An 18,804-nucleotide genomic window follows, 5' to 3' on the forward strand; every position below is an offset into this window, starting at 1 on the left:
AGTAAAATAAATTTAAAAATAATTTCACAAATTAAATCACTACATACGAAAAATTCACCACAAAAATAAATAAAGTCCTTCATACATTATAAAATTTTCAACGACTCCATCCCTAATTTATCATGTAATAATTTCATAATAGTAGATGATCTGCCTTGTAATTCTGAGGTATAAAATTGTCACGACCCAAAATGGGCCATGGGTGGCACCCACCCTTAACCTCCTAGGTGGAAGAACCAACGATGTGAACCCCAACTTATAAAGTATAACAATAACGCGGAAGCTCAAACTTATAAAGTAAGAAATAACAATCCACAAGAGTTTACTACATAACGTTTCCCAAAATCTGAAATTCATCACATGAAGGACATCTAAAATCTAAAACTAAGTCTGGACATATCAAACACCAGAATAAACAAATAACAAAATGTGTCCGAAAACTAAAGACACCATGCCATAACCGAGAGATTCCATCACGAGCTAGAAGGATAGCTCACCCTCAAATCCGATGATCTTGAGACTGACTAGAGTTGAGGTCGACTCGAAGTTTGTGGAACACTCGCTGCACGCCACAAAATAAAACAAGAAAAGATACAAGTAGGGGTCAGTACAGGACAACATGTACTGAGTAGATATCATCGGCCGACTCAAAATAGAAATCAATACGCATAAAGTAATAGTGGAAAATCAACCATAACACTTAACAGGAGGCAACCAATGAACAATTATATAACCAGTCAACAATATCAAGATCACACATGAGGACTCAAGCCTTCACATCACACTCTTTTGGAAAATGAGTTATGGAGATTGGGTAGTATTAAGTCATTTTAATTTATTTTTCTTTAATATTACTGTGCCAGAACGTGACACCCGATCCAAATATATCGTGTCGGAATGTGACACTCGATCCAAATATATCTTGTCGGAACGTGACACCCAATCCAAATACACCGTGTCGGAACGTGACACCCGATCCAAATATAATTAATTTATCATTCTTCATGATTTCATTCCACTTCATTAACAATATTTCATCAAGCATTCTTTATTCAAGGCACCATTTTTGATAGGGCAAGTTCAAGATTATGGATTTCATGGCCTCTGGACTTTAGACCAATCACAACAATATATCAACCATCCATACCACAACAATTAAATGCGTAGTAAACTTCATACATATTACTCAATGAATATCAATCACTATTAAGAGTCTATCTATGATATAGAATAAAACCATAACCTACCTCAATCGAAGAACCCAAGTCAAGCAAGCTAATTCACCGGTGATTTTCCTTTCTTCGATGCTTCAAAACGTTTCCAATCTATCAAGTGTATAATATTCATAAGTAAACGAATCTGTAGACACCAATATTATGTGTATGTTTAACCTAGACCCAATATTTACCTAATTCTATAATTATTTCCTTAATTCCAAACCTTGGATTAAGTCCTAATTTCTCCCATTAATATAACTCTAATGGTATTCATATCATATAATAAAGGGCAGCCCGGTGCACTAAAGCTCCCGCTATGCGCGGGGTACCAAAACACAAAAATCAGTATTACTTAAGAATTATTTTATCCAATATGTTGCATGTCTATTCTATAATATAACATCCATTGGTCATCATAGACCAATTACTGGCCATAATTACCTCATAATGACCACTAGCCCTTGTTGCAGTAACTAATAGAAACAATATTTCACTTTGCAAATTCAACCTTACAACAATTGAAGTCTTAACTCTTTCTAGTACACTAATATAATATTTAACCCAAAATCAACTAAAATTATTGTTCAATGATTGGCCATAGTTATTCATAAACCTATTTCCCCCAATTCTCAAGAAACTACAACATGTGGACTTACAATTATCAATTTCCTTATATGACCACTTGAATAAAATAAAATTAAAAATGAATTTTCCTACCTTTGCAGCAATCAGAATTCGAGGATACATGTGCAAAATTTGAAATTCAAATTGAGTATGTTTACCTAGGGCTGGGCATTCGGTATTCGGTTCGGTATTTACAAAGTTTGAGTTCGAAAATTCGGTAATCGGTAATTCAAAGTATATACCAAATACCGAACTTTTAAACTTCGATTCGGTAATTCGGTAATCGGTAAATCAAAATTCGGTTCGGTACGGTATTCGGTAATCCCATATTGAAGTCGAAGTCCACACAAAATATGTTAGTACATCATATTCACATTAGCAACAATAAAAGATGTGAAGATTTCATTTAAAAACATGAGAAAAATGTAGGAAATATTCTGAAAAACTCAGACTAAGAATATTTCATTTACCTGTTTAACAATGAAGACTAAAACAAATACCATGAACCTTGATTAGAATTTACAATTTAGAATACAAAGTCCCTAAGTCCAATAACTATTCTCAAGCCTTGGATTGCAATGTACATCGCTTTAAGTGTACTGAGAAATGTGTTACAATGGAGGACATCTAACACCTCTGCTAATTCATTGACAAGCAAAATAGAAAAGTGAAAGATGAAATGCACTATTTCTTTGAATATAATTGCCAAGCACCATGAGTAACAACAACAACCTGCACATGTGTAACAACCTGCATTTCTAAAATCTGCAGATGAGTAATAACCTGCAACAACAACAAGGACATACAACAGCCACCAAAAGTCCAAAACAGGACAGCAACAACCTGTAACAACAAGGACATACAACATGCAACACCCTGAATTGAAAGGCTCAAGTGCTCAACCAGTCAACCTTCAGCAGTTTATGGACCTGCAATAGAAACATAAGCTATAAGAGGATAAAACTTTGGGTGTTGAATACTTGAATGAATTCATCAAAAGCAGGGGAACACTGCATCCGAACAACAGCACTCAACAACAAAAGTTGCAGCAGCTACACTAAAGCAGCAGCAATTGACACCTACAACACATAACAATAACAACAACAAACAACAGCAGTCAACAACACCACCTGCAGCAGCAGCAATTGCCACCTGCAACACACAACAACAGCAACAAAAAACATAAGCTGCAGCAGCTACACTACACCTGCAACACATAACAACAACAACAAACAATAGCACTCAACAACACCCACCTGCAGCAGCAACAATTGACACCTGCAACACACAACAATAGCAACAAACAACATAAGCTGCAGTAGCTACACCACACCTGCAACACACAACAATAACAACAACAAACAATAGCAGTCAACAACATACGAACAACCGCACAATCTGCAGCACTTCTGCAAAGAGGGCCTAGTTTGTCCTAATGACCAGCCAGATTTATGTTCAGCACCTCTATAGTAGTAAAAGATAAAACACATACGAAAGGAATCAAATTTTGTGGAAGAGATACGATACCAAGCTTTCCGATATTGTAATGACCTTGAGGGTGATTTTTGAAAATTTGTACAAAACACGCGTGAACAGTAACACGCGTGAACAGTAACTTTTTGGGCAGAAAATGCCCCTTTCTTCCCATTTCAATATTTTTCATCATTTGTTTGAGTTCTTGAACTCCTTGAGGTGATTTGAGAAGAAATTTTCGAGGCAAAGTGTTGGGTAAGTGATTTTTGACCTAAAACCTTCTTTTTTCATTAAGTTTTTGACGATTTTAACTCTTAAAATTTAGTTTCAAACCCCAAAAATCTTTGTTTCTTCCCTAATCCGAATTTAAGGAAAATTGTGATTTCCAACTCGTTTTGAGCTCTATTTTTATGGGTTTTTCAACCATGAGTTCCTTATTACCAATAGAATGGGATTGTTCAATAAATTTCCAGATTTGACCCTTTTCGAAAATAGTTAATTTTTGGATCATTTTACCCCCGGTTCCGAAACCTATCAATATGGGTGTCATTGGACTCCTTGTGACGTGTATGTTTCATTGTTGATAGTGGGTTGTCATTCCGAGCGCTGAATTCAAGAGTTGCTTGTCCGGTGGATGTATTCGAGTGCGGTTTCGGCAATTGAGGTAGGTTTGGCTATCTTTCTTTGAGATTGAGATGGGGTAATTAGTCATTCATATGTTATAGACTTTGGGATGGGGTTATAGTATGAGTTGAGAATGTTATATATATTGTGATACCCATGGGGGGGCTTATTTATTAATGTGTTGCCGTGTGGGGGTTTATTCGTATTACATAGCCCGTGTGGGGGCCTTGTTTGTTATCTTATTTGCTTTGAGAGCATGTGATTTGTGATTTGCCTAAGAGAGAGGCTTGAGTATATTATTTGACTTGTGATGCCGCCTGAGAGATTGAGTTGGTTTTTTTTAGCATACTTGAGTATTGAAATATTGTTGAGAAGGGTGAATATTTAAAAGAAAGTGTTTCCTTCCCGTTATTATTTATTGAGGGTGAATATCATGTGTAGGTTAAGTTTTGAGAACTTTGAACCTTATACCACATGTGAGTTGAATATTACTCCAATGCCATATGTGTTTTGATGCATTCATCCTCATTCATCATATCATGAAACATGGGAAGTTGAGAAATATGGAAATTCTTTTTGAGAAAGAAAATGAAACACCTTTAAACCTTTGTATCTTGAGTCCCTGACCGAGGCAGTTTTCCAGCAGGGTAGTGGATGCATTGTGATCTCAACCTTTGTATCTTGAGTCCCTGACCGAGGCGGTTTTCCGGCACGGTAGTGGATGCATTATGATCCTTGACCACGAGGAGGTGACAAGGATAATGAGATATTGTGATTGAGGTATATGGTCTGTGAGACCCCCATGGGCCCTGCTTGGTAGCACAGCTCAGCAGGTGTATACGACAGTCTGTGCGACAGTCTTGATTCCACCGTACCACCACATCATTGCATCATCATATTGCATTACATTGCATTGATATTTGTACTGCTTGAATTATCTGGTTAATTGTGATTATGAGCTGTTATTATGGGTTTACTTTACTCGCGTCAATATATATATAAACTGGCGGCACAGATGCCGAAGTGGGACTTTTCTGTATACAGGTGGATGCGTTTCTTAGTTTATTTCATAGGTTTGATTAATTCTTTATACTCAGTCAGCTAAAACCTACTGAGTACATGTGAATTGTACTCACTCCTACTTCTGTGTCCCTTTTTGATGCAGATACTAGTCGGGGTACCCCACGTGACAGTTAATATTCTAGCGGATTGTGTATTCTCAGATTAGTGGTGAGGTCCCAGAATTCGAATCGTCACTAGTCTATCTTTATTTTTCAGTCTTTTGTATCATTCAGAGACTTATGTTGTATCTTCAGATTCGAACCTTGTATTAGATGCTCTTTATACTTATGACATCAATTTTTGGGATAATTTCTTCATTGTTTTTTTTCTTTTTATTTAAATCGTGGCATCACTTTCCCCTTTAGGAGTCTTGTATGAGTTTTATTTTTAGGGTTACACATCAGATTGGGTTTTGAGATGTGTGCCATCATGACCTTAGTTTTTGGGTCGTGACAGATATGCTCATAACTCCAGTACGACCAACAGCTCCAAAAGTGGGCCGCAATGCAGTAACACCACACCTAGTAGTTGGGTAGGTAATAGACCCAACAGTTTCTAAACCAATGGCAAATGGAACTATACCTGCAATGTGAAGAAGCCATTGTAGAACAATATATTCTGCCTACTAATCTTATTCGATATCGCCCATTCTATCTCTTTTGAGGGGATTCTATTAGAAAAAAAACACGAAGTTATGGTTGACACATCTTCCGTATCACTATTTAGATACTGCATTTATTTTTCTCCTTGTTGGTCATATGTATAGAACCAATTTAAGGACTGGGCACATTATAGAATATCTTTTAGATTCCATTCATTTGGATCAGTGAATGACTAAAAGTAGTAAATTCCATTCTTTCACCCTGTGCAGATAACGGAAAGATATAGGTACTAAGGCACTTAAATTGGGACAGAGGAAATTAGGACAGAGGGAGTATTAGAGAAAACTAACTCAATATAGCTGCTGATGTGCTGGAAGCTGGCCCTGCTGATGAACCAGTAGAAAATTCTTTGATATTCCAGGGGTTTCTTGTTCTACCACCGAACCAAATATCATCATAAGCTAAAGAACCAGGGACTAATTTTGCAACAAGAACTGCACCAGCATATTTCAGCCTGCATCAACCGTGTCTACAAATTATTATACAAACGCACGTACAAGTGTGAAGGAGTGAAGCATTGAAAGGCTGAAAGCTGTGAAAGAGACCAAGAAGTGAAGGCTTGAAGCACTGAAATCTAAAGACGCTACGTCGCTACCTCTGTGAAGGAGTGAACTGTGAAGCACTGAAAGGCTGAAAGCTGTGAAGCCATGAAGGAGACCAAGGGGCAAGGACTGAAGCACTGAAGACTGAGACTGAAGAGTGAAGAGTGAAGAGTGAAGACGTTAGCTGGACACTGGTAGCTGCCTTTGTATTTGTGAATTGTGAATACTGAATACAACTATAAGAGGAAGTTAGGGTTACTTAGGGATTTCAGTTGGGTTTGGACCTAAACATTTAAATTGGGTCTTTTCTACACTCCTTTAGCCCAATAAAATATAATGGGCTGCTAATTTACTCATTTAAATTCGGTATTCGGTATTTTTCGAATATCGAATGGTATAAACATAAATATCGAATACCGAACCCGAATACCAAAAATATGATTTTTAGTACCAAATACCGATCCGAATTACCGAATTACCGAATACCGAAATAGCCGGTTCGGTTCGGTAATTCGGTTTTCAGTATTTTATGCCCACCCCTATGTTTACCTGAAGGTATCGGCGCTCCCTCTTCTCTTTTCTTTTCTTTTCTAATTAATTAGGGCAACTAATCATGAATTAACAAATAAATAAAAGCTAAATCCCACTAATATATTTTTATATGTATTAAATAAGTGGTATAGGGCATTAAATAAATTACCACTTTAGCCCATTAACTACATTATTTATCTAAAGTTACCCCTCAACTAAATAATCATAGTTATCGATTAGTCCAAAGTACCCATTAAAAATTTACGGGGTGAGTCTTTTATGAAATAAAAAGTTCTAGTTCTCAAAACGACCTAATGGGTCATTACAAAAATAAAATAAAAAATTAATATATAAAAATAAAAAAGAAAATTGTTAAATGAAACTTAACTAAACTTATAAGATATACTAATTAATTAATAAGGAAGATCAGCAAATATGTATATATGAAAGAAATATTTGGTCTTGAAAAAAATAATTTTTTGCTTTAGCTTTTATTTTTTTTAAGAAGCAGAAATATTTAGCTTCTTCCCAACAGCAGAAAAACTATTTTTGCTTTCATTTAAAAGCAATTTTACTGATTTGCCTAACCCCTTCATTTTCAAAAATGTGTTTTTTTTTCAAAATAAGTGTTTTTAGCCTCCAACAACAATGCTAAACATGCTCTAAATCTCAAATAATAAATTCAAATTAAAGGAAGGGAATAATGCATGCATTAGCTTTGTCTATTATTAGTACTTTGTTTAGTATACTTTTTCAACCTATGTATAATTAATGTTTGCATTAGTTATAGGTAATTTTAACACAAATTCTATAGTGTTAAGAGCTAATTACATTTTATCGCTATTCTTTTCTAAATTACAAAAATTTCCTAAAATTTAAGAATTTCGAATACGTCCCGATACATCGCATCCCATTTTCGGATATATTACTTAACATCCCGATATAGTATCTTTGTTGATACAAGACACACTTGTCCCGCTACATCCTTAACGTCTCGATACATCGCGTTCCGATACATTACCTTTGTTGATACAAGACACACCTGTCCCGATACATCGCGTAAGAGTAATGTATCCATCAATTCAAGAATAGGAGAGAGTAGGAATTTCTGTAATTTTTTCAAATGGTAGAAAACTTTAGAGAATATAATCAAATAAGTTGTGTATTTAGCTGATTTTTGCTTAGTTATACACTCTATTGTGTATTGAAGAGTGTATTACTAATACATAAAAATTCATGGTATTAGTAATGCAAAGGAATTTAATGCATGCATTAGCATAGTTAAAAACTCAATTGTCGCTCAAAACCTTTTTTTTACATTTTTTCCACCACATTTGTGAAGGATATCTTTGTAAATACATTATTTTTAAAAGAAATTATGCAATAGATGCTATTTTTAATACACCAAACTAAATAATGCATAAGAAATAATCCAAGCATTATTAATACACTCTATTTAGCATTATTCTTATACAGCCTACCAAACGATCCCTTAGGGTGTATAAGAATAGTGTTAAATATGATGTATTAGTAATGTTTATATTAGTTATGCTTGTATTAATTTTGCTGAGATTATTTCTTACGCAGTGTTTGATTTGGTGTATTAATTAAAATAACAACATAATTTCTTTAAAAAGAAATTGTTTATAAATTTACCCTCCACAAATATGGTGGAAAGGATGTAAAAAAGATTTTGAGGGACAACTGTGTGTTTAATAATATCATGGATTTTCATGTATTAGTTATACATAAACAAGGTTCTATTAATACATAAAACTATGGAAGTATTATTTTTTTAATGAACTCTATCAAACGACCCCTAAATGGGTAAAAGTTGGGCTAATTTGAGGATCAACCCTTAAAATTTTGGACGGGTTGAGTGAGCCATCACTTTCTGGGGGATATTTGACACCCTATTCATGATGGATGTTGATTATTGTATGATAATTGTCTCCTTTTTCGCTTGATACCAAAGGGTGGACAATTTCTCCATAGTCTTTACCTTTGGACCTTTCAATAGATGCAAATGGTTTGCCTCTTGTTCCCTTTTTTACTGGGAAACTTCTTTTAGACTACAGGCACCATAAGTATAAAGTGTCCTCTGCTGCCCGAGAAGAAGCCGTTGGTTATATCATATAACTTATATGTATGTATACATATCAATCTGGAAACAATCGATGAACGTATTGAGGGACGAATAAGCTCCAAATTGACCATGCCAAATGAAGGTAAATCACGCAATACGACCCCAGCCAGCAACATTTTGCTGTACGATATTACTACTTGCTTTTCTAGCTACTAATATAGATTGTATTGATTAATCTCTTAAAGGATGCATTAAGACCATCAAAAAATGTTGTACAAAAATCAACACGGGAAAAGAGTATTCTAACAGGCATCTAAGATCCAAAATTGCATAATACAAGTCAGCAAACACAGCTGCATCTCAAACACAAACTTAAATCTGTAGTCTAGTGTTGCCATTACAAAACTGCAACAGGTTGCAGTCACATGTTCCTCTCTTGTATCTTTTGTTAAGGAAAACTAATTTTTTTCCAAAATTATCCCTAAGAAAAATACAAACTTAGATAAAAAGGCAAGGTAAGTTCCAAAATTGCATAACAGAGTCCCCAAAATAAGCTGAGGTGAATTGGCATTCTAACAAAGGTTCTCTTTTTCCATGTCCGTCCCATCTGCCACCCAAATTTTTGCAACAAGAAGCATCTTGACATATCAGCAAATTCCATGGCCACCCCTCAAAGAAGGTAATAATTGTAGTTTTGCACTCTAAATATGATAAAGGAACCAAATAAGCACCAACAAAAGTATTGAACGCTCGAAAGTATACAAAGCATATCTATGAAGACAACAAAATAAGAGTTCTCTTAAAAGGCAAGAAAGTTATAGAGAAAGCATATTGTAAGACCTGTAATACATCAGGGAAGGAACTTAAAAGGGTGTGTGTAAGATATACCTGGTGACTACCGCCTGTCAGTTTTGCCACTTGATCGCTTTCCAGAGAAGAGATGTTTTGGTTTCAGAGTAGGAATGACTCTATCAGACTCTCCCCGCCGAGCATCCTTGTTCCTCTTATTAGCAGATTTCTTAAACATCTTTATAGCCTTTTCCATCTGGGGTTTGTCCTTGAAGCCCTCCCCTGGAACAAATTCACTCCGAGGTCGTGACATCGACCTTGATCTTGACATGGAGAGTGATCTAGACCTACGTTGCTTCTTGCTGGGAGTAATCTCGTCTACATCCATTGAATCATTACCAATGCCATCTCCACGTTCAACTGATCTCTCTCGCTTATGACCCCTTGATTTACTTCGGGCCCGATTGATAGCTAGAGTTGGATCCAATCCCAAAGCAGATAACTGTCTTCCCATTCTTTTTGAAGTAAACTCCTTGTCTTTATCAAACTTCCTTGGTACAGTGGGTCGGCTCTCTGCGGTGCTCTTCTTCATTCTATGCTGTTGAATGAGCAAACTTTTCTTCTTCCGGATTTCAGCTAATGCTGCTTGTTCTTCAGGGGTCAGCTCTGCACCATCCATCTCAAAATCTTCATCACCTTCTTCATCCTGACGAAGACCTTCTTCTCTCTCCAATTCTTCAAGCCTTTGTAAGATATCAGGGTCAACAAAGTCATAGACATTGTGCCCATCTAAGATTTCAGGCATTATATCTTCCTTCCACTCTTCATTTGCTAATAGGTAGTGCTTCCTCAAGCTCGCAGAGTAAACACCAGCACCTCCATTCTCATTCTCCAGATCTCTCTCAAGCTTCCTTTTCTGTTTCTCAGCATCTGCCTCAGCCTGCTTCGTTCTGGCTTCCAACACTGCACCAGGTATGCATGGTGGCCTCTCTTTCTGGTCACGTGGTTTTGGCATAGCAACATGGAAGCGGTTCAAGCAGTCATTTAACTTTTTCGACTTCATTTTCAACTCCACCCTCTGATTCAGTAACCTCTCACAAGCTGCATTCTTAACTGCAATTACCCCATCTTCAGTCAAAGTGCTCATAGTCAACAGCACATCTGTTTCATCTGTTGCCTCACCACCGTGACCTATCACTGTCTTCATAGCTTCATCTTTCATCTCCGCGACTAACTTCTTATCTTCCTCAGAAATCCCATCTAATGGCTGCAAATCTGTTTTGTTGCATACGATCATCAACGGTTTGTTCATAAAAAGTGATTTGATGCTGTGAAAAAGAGCAGCCTGTTGTGCAATGCTATAGCCACAAGACCCAGAAATATCAAGGAAAAATAACACAGCGGCCCTCAGATGTGCTAGAGCTGTAATACTGCACATTTCAATGATATTACGATCCTCAAATGGCCTATCCAAGATCCCTGGAGTGTCAATCACTTGATACCTCAGATATTTGTAGTCAGTATGACCGACAAACAAGGATTTTGTTGTGAAGGCATAAGGCTGCACATCCACATCTGCTCTTGTAATCTTGTTGATGAATGAGCTCTTGCCAACATTTGGATACCCACAAATCAAGATGGTTCGAGTATTGGGATCAATTGAGGGAAGTCTTGCCATGTGCTGCCTAATCTGTTCCAAATAAGCTAAACTTGGGCCAATGCGCTTTATAACAGTGCACATACGCCCAAGAGCCGCAACTTTCAGGGACTTGCATCGATAGAGCGAGTCACCATATTTCAACAATTTCACATAATCTTTAGCTACTTTAGAAATCAAATTTCTAGCAGTATTAATTTGTCCAAGGGCAAGCTTGTAGTGATCTTTATTGTAGAGCACATGAAGAAGGTCCCCATAGAAAGGATGGATGTCATCAAGCCTGGGGAACTCATCAATAATGGTGGAGAGTTTGTCATAGAAATTCTGCTGCGTATATTTCACTTTGCGCATGTAAAATTGACGTATACGAGAGATAGCATATCCTTTGTGCACAACAGTAGGAGTTTGACGTTGTGTGCGAGACAGAATGATATCAACAAAGTCCTTCCCATTGGGAACCACCGTAATCTTCTTAAAATTGTACTGCACCATCTTTTATAATCTTGATTTGCAGTATACGATTGAGACTGCATTGGCAGACACATAAAAGAAAAAGAAAAAAAAAACCATCAACCAATTGAATCTCTCTCAACCAACCACACTCCGAATTCAAATTACACAAAATATCATCCATTGAAAAGCTTATTAAATGTGCCTTAAAATCTCAGACTATGAAAATATATAGTACAATCAGGAAAGAGAACTTTTTCAGCCTCGCGTCTCAAATTAACAGCTACACTATTCCATTATGTTTTTCCAGTCAATACACAATTTATCCCAGAATTAGTTATACCATAATTGTTATTTTACCCTCAATGTGGGATAAAAATAATAAGTTTTCTCGGGACTAATTGCCCTAGGATTGTTATTACACCGTCAATGTGGGATAAGTTATTATTTTATCCCAACCAAATATGGGATAGGATTAGTTACCGTTTATCCCTCATATCAAACGAGCCCTTAGTACCTTAATATACTATTATGACATGCATTGCGGATGAAAATACCATATTACAACACATCGTTTCTATCTTAAAACCTGCCCAAATAGAACCACCAGTTCACCAATAACCTCATTGCAAAACCTTTTAAGTTACAAGTAGACAAATACTTCATATAAAAAAAGGTAAATCAAGGGTTAACAATTCAGTAAAGATAGAACATAATTGAGAAAAATTTGGTAAATTAAACGATGTTACCTCGGAGCTCTAATGGAATCGGCGGCCAGAATGCTAATTGTTAGACTTCACTCGAGCTTTAAAATATTTGCAATCTTAGCAAATAGAAGTAGGTTTTGCTACACACTGTCTTTTGACATATTTGCCCTCCTAACACTGAGGGAGTCGCATTTATTAGTGAGTGAAATTAACAACTTAATTTCGTCATGAGAATTACTCTTTTATACTAAAACAAAAAAATAATTTAATTTTAAAAATAACATTTCAGCATGATAATTTTAAATACAAATTAAATTATATTGTAAATTTGAAAAATATTCAAAATTTTGTTCTCATTTTTTATACTTTTAATTTTCTCAATTTCACTATATTTTCTTTTTTCAAATTTTATCCTATCTTTTATATTTTTTTTAAAAATAATCTCATTTAAATTATATTTCATATTGATTAGGAAAAGTACATTCAAACAATCAATATTATTTGCAAAAATAATAATAAAAGACAACTTTGTCTTCAACTCCAACTTCAAGAATTTCAAATAAACCGAAGAAATATTTATAGTAGTTTGTAGTAGCTTGTACATGATATCTAATCTATGACATTATATGACTATTTATTTTGATATGTTGTTTTTTTTAGAGCAGATTTAACTGTATGTTTCAAATAAATTAATCAAGTTGCGTGACTTTTCTAGTTTTTAGAAATTAAGAGTTATAAACTATATATTTTTTAAAAAACTACATTCAAATTCTAAATATTCTTTGTAGAAAGTATAAATACAACTAGGTTCTAACTTTAAAAAAAATCAAATAAAGTGAATAATATTTGATTTTCATGAGAAAATTTTAGTGGTTCAGATAGTGATTGGCTACATAAACTTTTATCTTATTGGTAAGTGTTCGATCCTCTACCTTGCTAAATAATTGCACTAAACATTGATCAGGCCCAGTTATTGAGTTGGTGATTTCTAGTTGATCTTCACTTTAGATTAGGGCTTATATTATGTTGGAAAAACTAATTGGCTGAGTATTTTTTTAATAAAAAATTATTGATTTTAGCGATATTTTTTATTTATTACTATTTATAGCAATACTATGACAAATCTGTTGTGTATTAAAAGCGAATTATTCATACAATATAAATGTATTATAAGCGTTTTAAAATATATTAAAATACTTGTTTAGTAAGAAATTGACACAATGTACTATAAGTGCATTAAAGTGTGTGAAAATATATTATCCATGAATAAAACTTGTATTATATGCGTTTTATAAATTATTTTAGATAATATGTATTAAAATTATATTATAAGTATTCAGAGAAAAAAATATTATTATCATAAATAATAAATGTTTTCCTAATATAATATAGGGATATATATATATATATATATAAGTTTCCCTATTATGCTTGGGAGAAGCCTAAATGGTGTATACCACATCCTCGAACCCAACAATCATGTAAATGGCCCGTGGTCCGTAGTTAGCCAAAGCCCAATGTTCTCCAAACTACTATTTAGTAATATTTTTTATTTTATAAATAAAACTTGTTTAAAATGATGTAAAAATTAAAATATCAAAATTAAACTTAAATTTTATTTATTGTATTTGTTTTATATTTTTTCTTTTGAAGGAATAAATATTTCCTTGTGATATCATGTCAATATATAATATAGGTCATATGTGTATTATAGTGGACTACGTTTTGATTTTTAAGAAATCAATTAATATTCTATGATAATTTGGCAGTGCATGATATATACTATGTGAGTATTATAGAAGACTAAGAAGTGTGTGTTTTTAAGGAATGAATGAGTTCTCCATAATATTCTTTCAATATATGATTTATACCAGGTGAGTACTATAGAGAACTGAACTCTTTTTCAAAGAAATGAATCAATCCTTCAAAATATCTTATGATAATACAATATATCATGTGGGTCAGTCATTCATAATACCTTTTTAATATATATAATATATATTATGTGATTATCATAGAGGTCTGATGAATGTTTTTTTTAAAAAAAGAAATGAGCTAGTACTTTATAATACCAGTATGATATATATTATGTATTGAAAGAGAATCATTTGGGAAAAATAAATAAACGAACAGAAAAAGAGAAAAGAAGAAAACCTGAAAAAGGAAAAAGGAGAAAAAGTAGTAAAGAAGTAGAGAAATAAAAAGAAGAGGGCAAAAAAAGTCATTTATCCACAAAAGTTACAATGGGCACGCAAGAATAATTATAGTTCTCTAGAATTCTCTAGAGTGTGTAGAGAATTCTAGAGTAAGAATTTCTTTATTAATATGGAAGGACTTGTATAGTAATTTGGGGGCATTCATTTGTAACAAATCATCCAGAAATCAAGCATTCTTCCAAGTAATATAATTTTTTTTTCATAAAAGCTTTCTTATTTTTCTTACAATCTAGCATTTCCTTATCAATCTAGTCTTAAAAGCTTAATTTAGTGAAAGTCTAAGTCCGTCACAATAAACTTTACTTTTTAATTGCCGGAGATACAAAATGTCAAAGTGAAGTGTAAAACAAGTGTGCAATGAAGCATAACAAAGTCACAATGTGCTTCAAGTAAACATGCATAGTATAATTCAACTAACTCAACAACAGCTGTTTTTACTTCAATAAGAATTAAATAAACAAATAAAAACAAGAGTTTACTTTGTCAAGGCACATAGAGACAGACAGGAGGGGCCTTGTTTATAAAAGACGCGTAGACCGCGGAAAACGGACGCGTGTCTGCTGAACGTAGTGCGGTGATCCATCTGTCGGTCTCAAAAAACTACTCACAGAGATTTATCCGTTTTAAAGACCGTCTAATGTACTAAGTTATCTTAAAAATCTGAAAAGGAATCAATTTATAGAAATTATTTTATTCAATTTTAGATTCGAAAAATTTATAAAGGTTCAAAAAAAAAAAAAAAACTCTACAAATTAGTCAAATCAACTTAAAACGCTAAACATGCCATCTTCACTTCAGAATCATAGCATAATTACGAGCTAAAATTTTTTTAAAAAAATAGATGAAAAGATAATATTGTATTTTAAATTATTAGTATTACGACAGCTGTGGCTATTGACACGTGAAATGTGGCGCTGCCATATATGTATTTTTCTAACGATACTATACTGTACTAGACGGCGCTCTCTTTTTGAATTGGTCGTCATCTAATTCCCACCTACAAACAATTTTACTCCTTTACCCTTTGGCATTTGCCATTCACGCTCCAATAATAATCATTTCTCGACTGAAAACATCGTGAATGTTTGATCTAAATATTAAATTTCACTATCAATAGAAAGTTAGAGAGGCTTTTTACTGTTTGAGACATGGAAATTATAGGTATAATTATTTTAACAATATCAAAAATTATTATTGAAATTCATCCGACAACAATAATATAGTTAGAATAATTTTATAAATAGAATTTGATCATTGATGGTGTGTATTCAAATTATATTATAAATAGAGATTGATCATTGATGGTGTATACTCAAATTAGTACATGCATTATGAAGGTAGAGAGATTATTCTCAATTTAACTAACGCAAATAAAAATAAATATGAAAAGAGAATATTGTAGTGAAAATTAATGATGATAATGATGAAGAAGAGAAATAATAGCTACAACAAAAAATAACATCATATTTAGTATACTTTCACAAGTTAGATCAGAGATGGGTGAATGCACGCATACCTTTGTGGAAATATGTTGGATACATTCATTCTTTTTTAAAATAACAAATTCATATTAATTGAATTTGTGGATTTTTTTTTCATTGTTTGTTTTGGGGAAAGAGGCATCGACTAATTTTCGGAACTCCTTCAAGCAGAAAATAATAACAGAGAAATTAAAGAGAATAAAAACAACACAAGATGTAACGTAGAAATCCAATGCGGAAAAAAATCACGAACCACCCAGAAAAATATTCATGAAAAATTATTATTAACAACATAATATACAATATTTCTCTCACAAACCTCAATACCTAAAATATTATATCCAAGAAATCTCCAAGAGAACCTTTCCTAAATCTCTCAATAGTAAAATACTATATCCAAAAGATTTATGATTTTACAAAAAAAAAAATATATTTTAAATTATGTACTTAAATATTTTTCTTAATAAATATACATTGCTTTACCATTGAAGGGAATAGAGAGAGTAATATGTTATTGTTTTCTGATTTCATTTATGAAATTACACTTCTAATTATTATAATATGACAAGAAAATATTTTTACTTTCAAATTAAGATTTTAAATCAATGAATTTTGAATTATAATTATTTTATCTAGTATTTTCGCAAGGAAAATCTAAATGAATCTTACGGCACAAAAAAACGCAAGTAGTAATACAAAACAGTAGGTTACACGTGTCCATCATAAACGTGGAGTAGAAAATAAACAAAGAGTACTACACCACAACAACAACAAACCTCACTCCTAATAAAACGGCCGTCTAAATTAAGAAGAAAAAAAAAAGCCAAAAATCCAAAGCCGGCAGGCCCGGCAATCAACATCTCTAAACCTCTTTTATCTATGTAAACGTCCGCGTGCCACGTAAGACTCCCCATTTCTCATTTACTATTGCACTGTATGGCTTGGGCGGCGCCTTCTCACCTCCAGTCAAATCCCTCGTTGACTGCGCCCCACTCTTTTTTATCATCTCTCATCTTTCCTCAATTATATAAACCACTTCCTCTTTACAAATTCTTTAAACACAAAACACAAAACACAATATTGTGTGTGTACGTATAACAAAAAAATGGCTGTGAAAGATAAAGCTGTGAAAGGTGGAAATGTGAAGGTGAATAATGGAGTTAAAGAAGTTCATTACAGAGGTGTAAGAAAGAGGCCATGGGGTCGTTATGCTGCTGAGATCCGTGACCCGGGTAAGAAGAGTAGGGTCTGGTTGGGTACTTTCGACACGGCGGAGGAAGCGGCAAAAGCCTATGACACCGCCGCTAGAAAGTTTCGTGGACCCAAAGCTAAGACGAATTTCCCCTTTGCGTCGGAGATTAATAATAATACTCAGAGCCCGTGTCAAAGCAGTACCGCGGAATCATCTAGCGGAGAAACTGGTGTTCACGCGCCTCACACGCCGCAAGAGTTGGATCTAACGCGCCGTCTTGGCGCTGTGGTCGCTGAAGGCGGACGAGCTGGGTTCCCGATTTTCCAGCAGCAACCGACGGTGGCCGTTCTGCCGAACGGTCAGCCGGTTTTGCTTTTCGATTCTATGTGGAGACCGGGAGTTGTTAACGGGGGTCAGATGCCGTACCCGGTAGCGCCTGTTGCGATGGAGTTCGCCGGCGCCGGCGCCGGAGTTGTTTCTTGTGTGTCGGATTTGTCCTCCGTTGTGGAAGAGAATCAGTGTGTTGCGAAAAAAGGACTTGATCTTGATCTTAACCTTGCGCCACCCATGGAAGTTTAATTGAATAACGATAATCTAATTTTGTGGAAGAGAACTAATGGCTGATTTTTGTATATACGTTTTAATAGAATCTGTTCGTTTTTTTTTCTTTTTTTGCAGCTGAGCAGTGTTGTTATGATGCTTCTCTTGCTGTTTCTATCATTTTTAACTCAAATCCTTTTGGTTAATGAGAAAATTCGTGTTTTCTCCTTTGCTAATTTTAGCTCAAGTTCATCTTATTACTGTTGATTAATATTTAAGTTCATTTTCTTAGTTGTAAGGTCTTCTAAATAAATTATTAAATGAAAGCAAGCAACGATGGTTAGATAGATAAAGATTCCTCAAAACTATTTTTCTCATCTGTCAAGGCTTAACACATTGCTGGCCAAATCGATCCCAAATCTAGAGTATAATTAAACAGTGCTAATCTAAAGTTTTTGGAGAAATGGGGAAAATCATTTTAACTTTGATCTAGACACTATTTTTTTGGTTGCAATGTTGATAATTCCTTTTTAGGTGATGTTAGGCCGGCTGTGAGATTGAGGAAGAATTTGGTAAATGCAAAAAAATAGTAGTTGAACAGGTGTCAAATTCTCTCATGAGTTCAAATTGCCGGACAAATCGATCTCAAATCTTAATTGGAGTTAGTTAAGATATGTTAACAGGTGTCAATTCTCAACTGTGAAGTTGCTCCACGAATCTAACTCGGCAACAAGGAGAGTTGAACTGATGTGAATTATATGGAATTATGTAATTACCCGTTTTAATGTCATCTCTTATTTTTTAAGACATAATTTTTTATCATTTCATTAATTTTTAGTTGTTCACTTAAAATATTTTTAAAATATGTGAAATAAATAAAAATATTCTACATTTATATTTTGGTTTAAAATGTTTTTACTATCAGTATTTTAGTTCAAAAACGCTCTTACT

General features: G+C 34.2%; 2 protein-coding genes across 2 annotated transcripts; one reads left to right on the top strand and one right to left on the bottom strand.

Annotated features, from left to right (window-relative positions):
• Nucleotides 1-9,089: 9,089 nt before the first annotated feature.
• LOC129892163 (nucleolar GTP-binding protein 1-like) lies at nucleotides 9,090-12,590 on the bottom strand. The gene is made up of 3 exons (XM_055967720.1): nucleotides 12,467-12,590; nucleotides 9,710-11,794; nucleotides 9,090-9,522 (listed from the first exon to the last, which is right to left on the bottom strand). The coding sequence occupies exon 2, from the start codon at nucleotides 11,757-11,759 to the stop codon at nucleotides 9,717-9,719; it is 2,043 nt and encodes a 680-aa protein (XP_055823695.1). The 5' UTR covers nucleotides 11,760-11,794; nucleotides 12,467-12,590; the 3' UTR covers nucleotides 9,090-9,522; nucleotides 9,710-9,716.
• A 4,569-nt stretch (nucleotides 12,591-17,159) lies between these two features.
• On the top strand, nucleotides 17,160-18,089 carry LOC129893288 (ethylene-responsive transcription factor 4-like). Its single transcript, XM_055968797.1, has one exon. It carries the CDS (start codon nucleotides 17,227-17,229, stop codon nucleotides 17,890-17,892), a length of 666 nt encoding a protein of 221 aa, XP_055824772.1. The 5' UTR covers nucleotides 17,160-17,226; the 3' UTR covers nucleotides 17,893-18,089.
• The last annotated feature ends 715 nt before the right edge of the window (nucleotides 18,090-18,804 follow it).

The sequence above is a fragment of the Solanum dulcamara genome, chromosome 6 (assembly GCF_947179165.1).
Source record: "Solanum dulcamara chromosome 6, daSolDulc1.2, whole genome shotgun sequence".
Taxonomy (NCBI): Eukaryota; Viridiplantae; Streptophyta; class Magnoliopsida; order Solanales; family Solanaceae; genus Solanum; species Solanum dulcamara.

Bases quoted from the DNA above. Each gene is read 5' to 3' on its own strand.
- LOC129892163 (XM_055967720.1), bottom strand. From the start codon at position 11,759: ATGGTGCAGTACAATTTTAAGAAGATTACGGTGGTTCCCAATGGGAAG.
- LOC129893288 (XM_055968797.1), top strand. From the start codon at position 17,227: ATGGCTGTGAAAGATAAAGCTGTGAAAGGTGGAAATGTGAAGGTGAAT.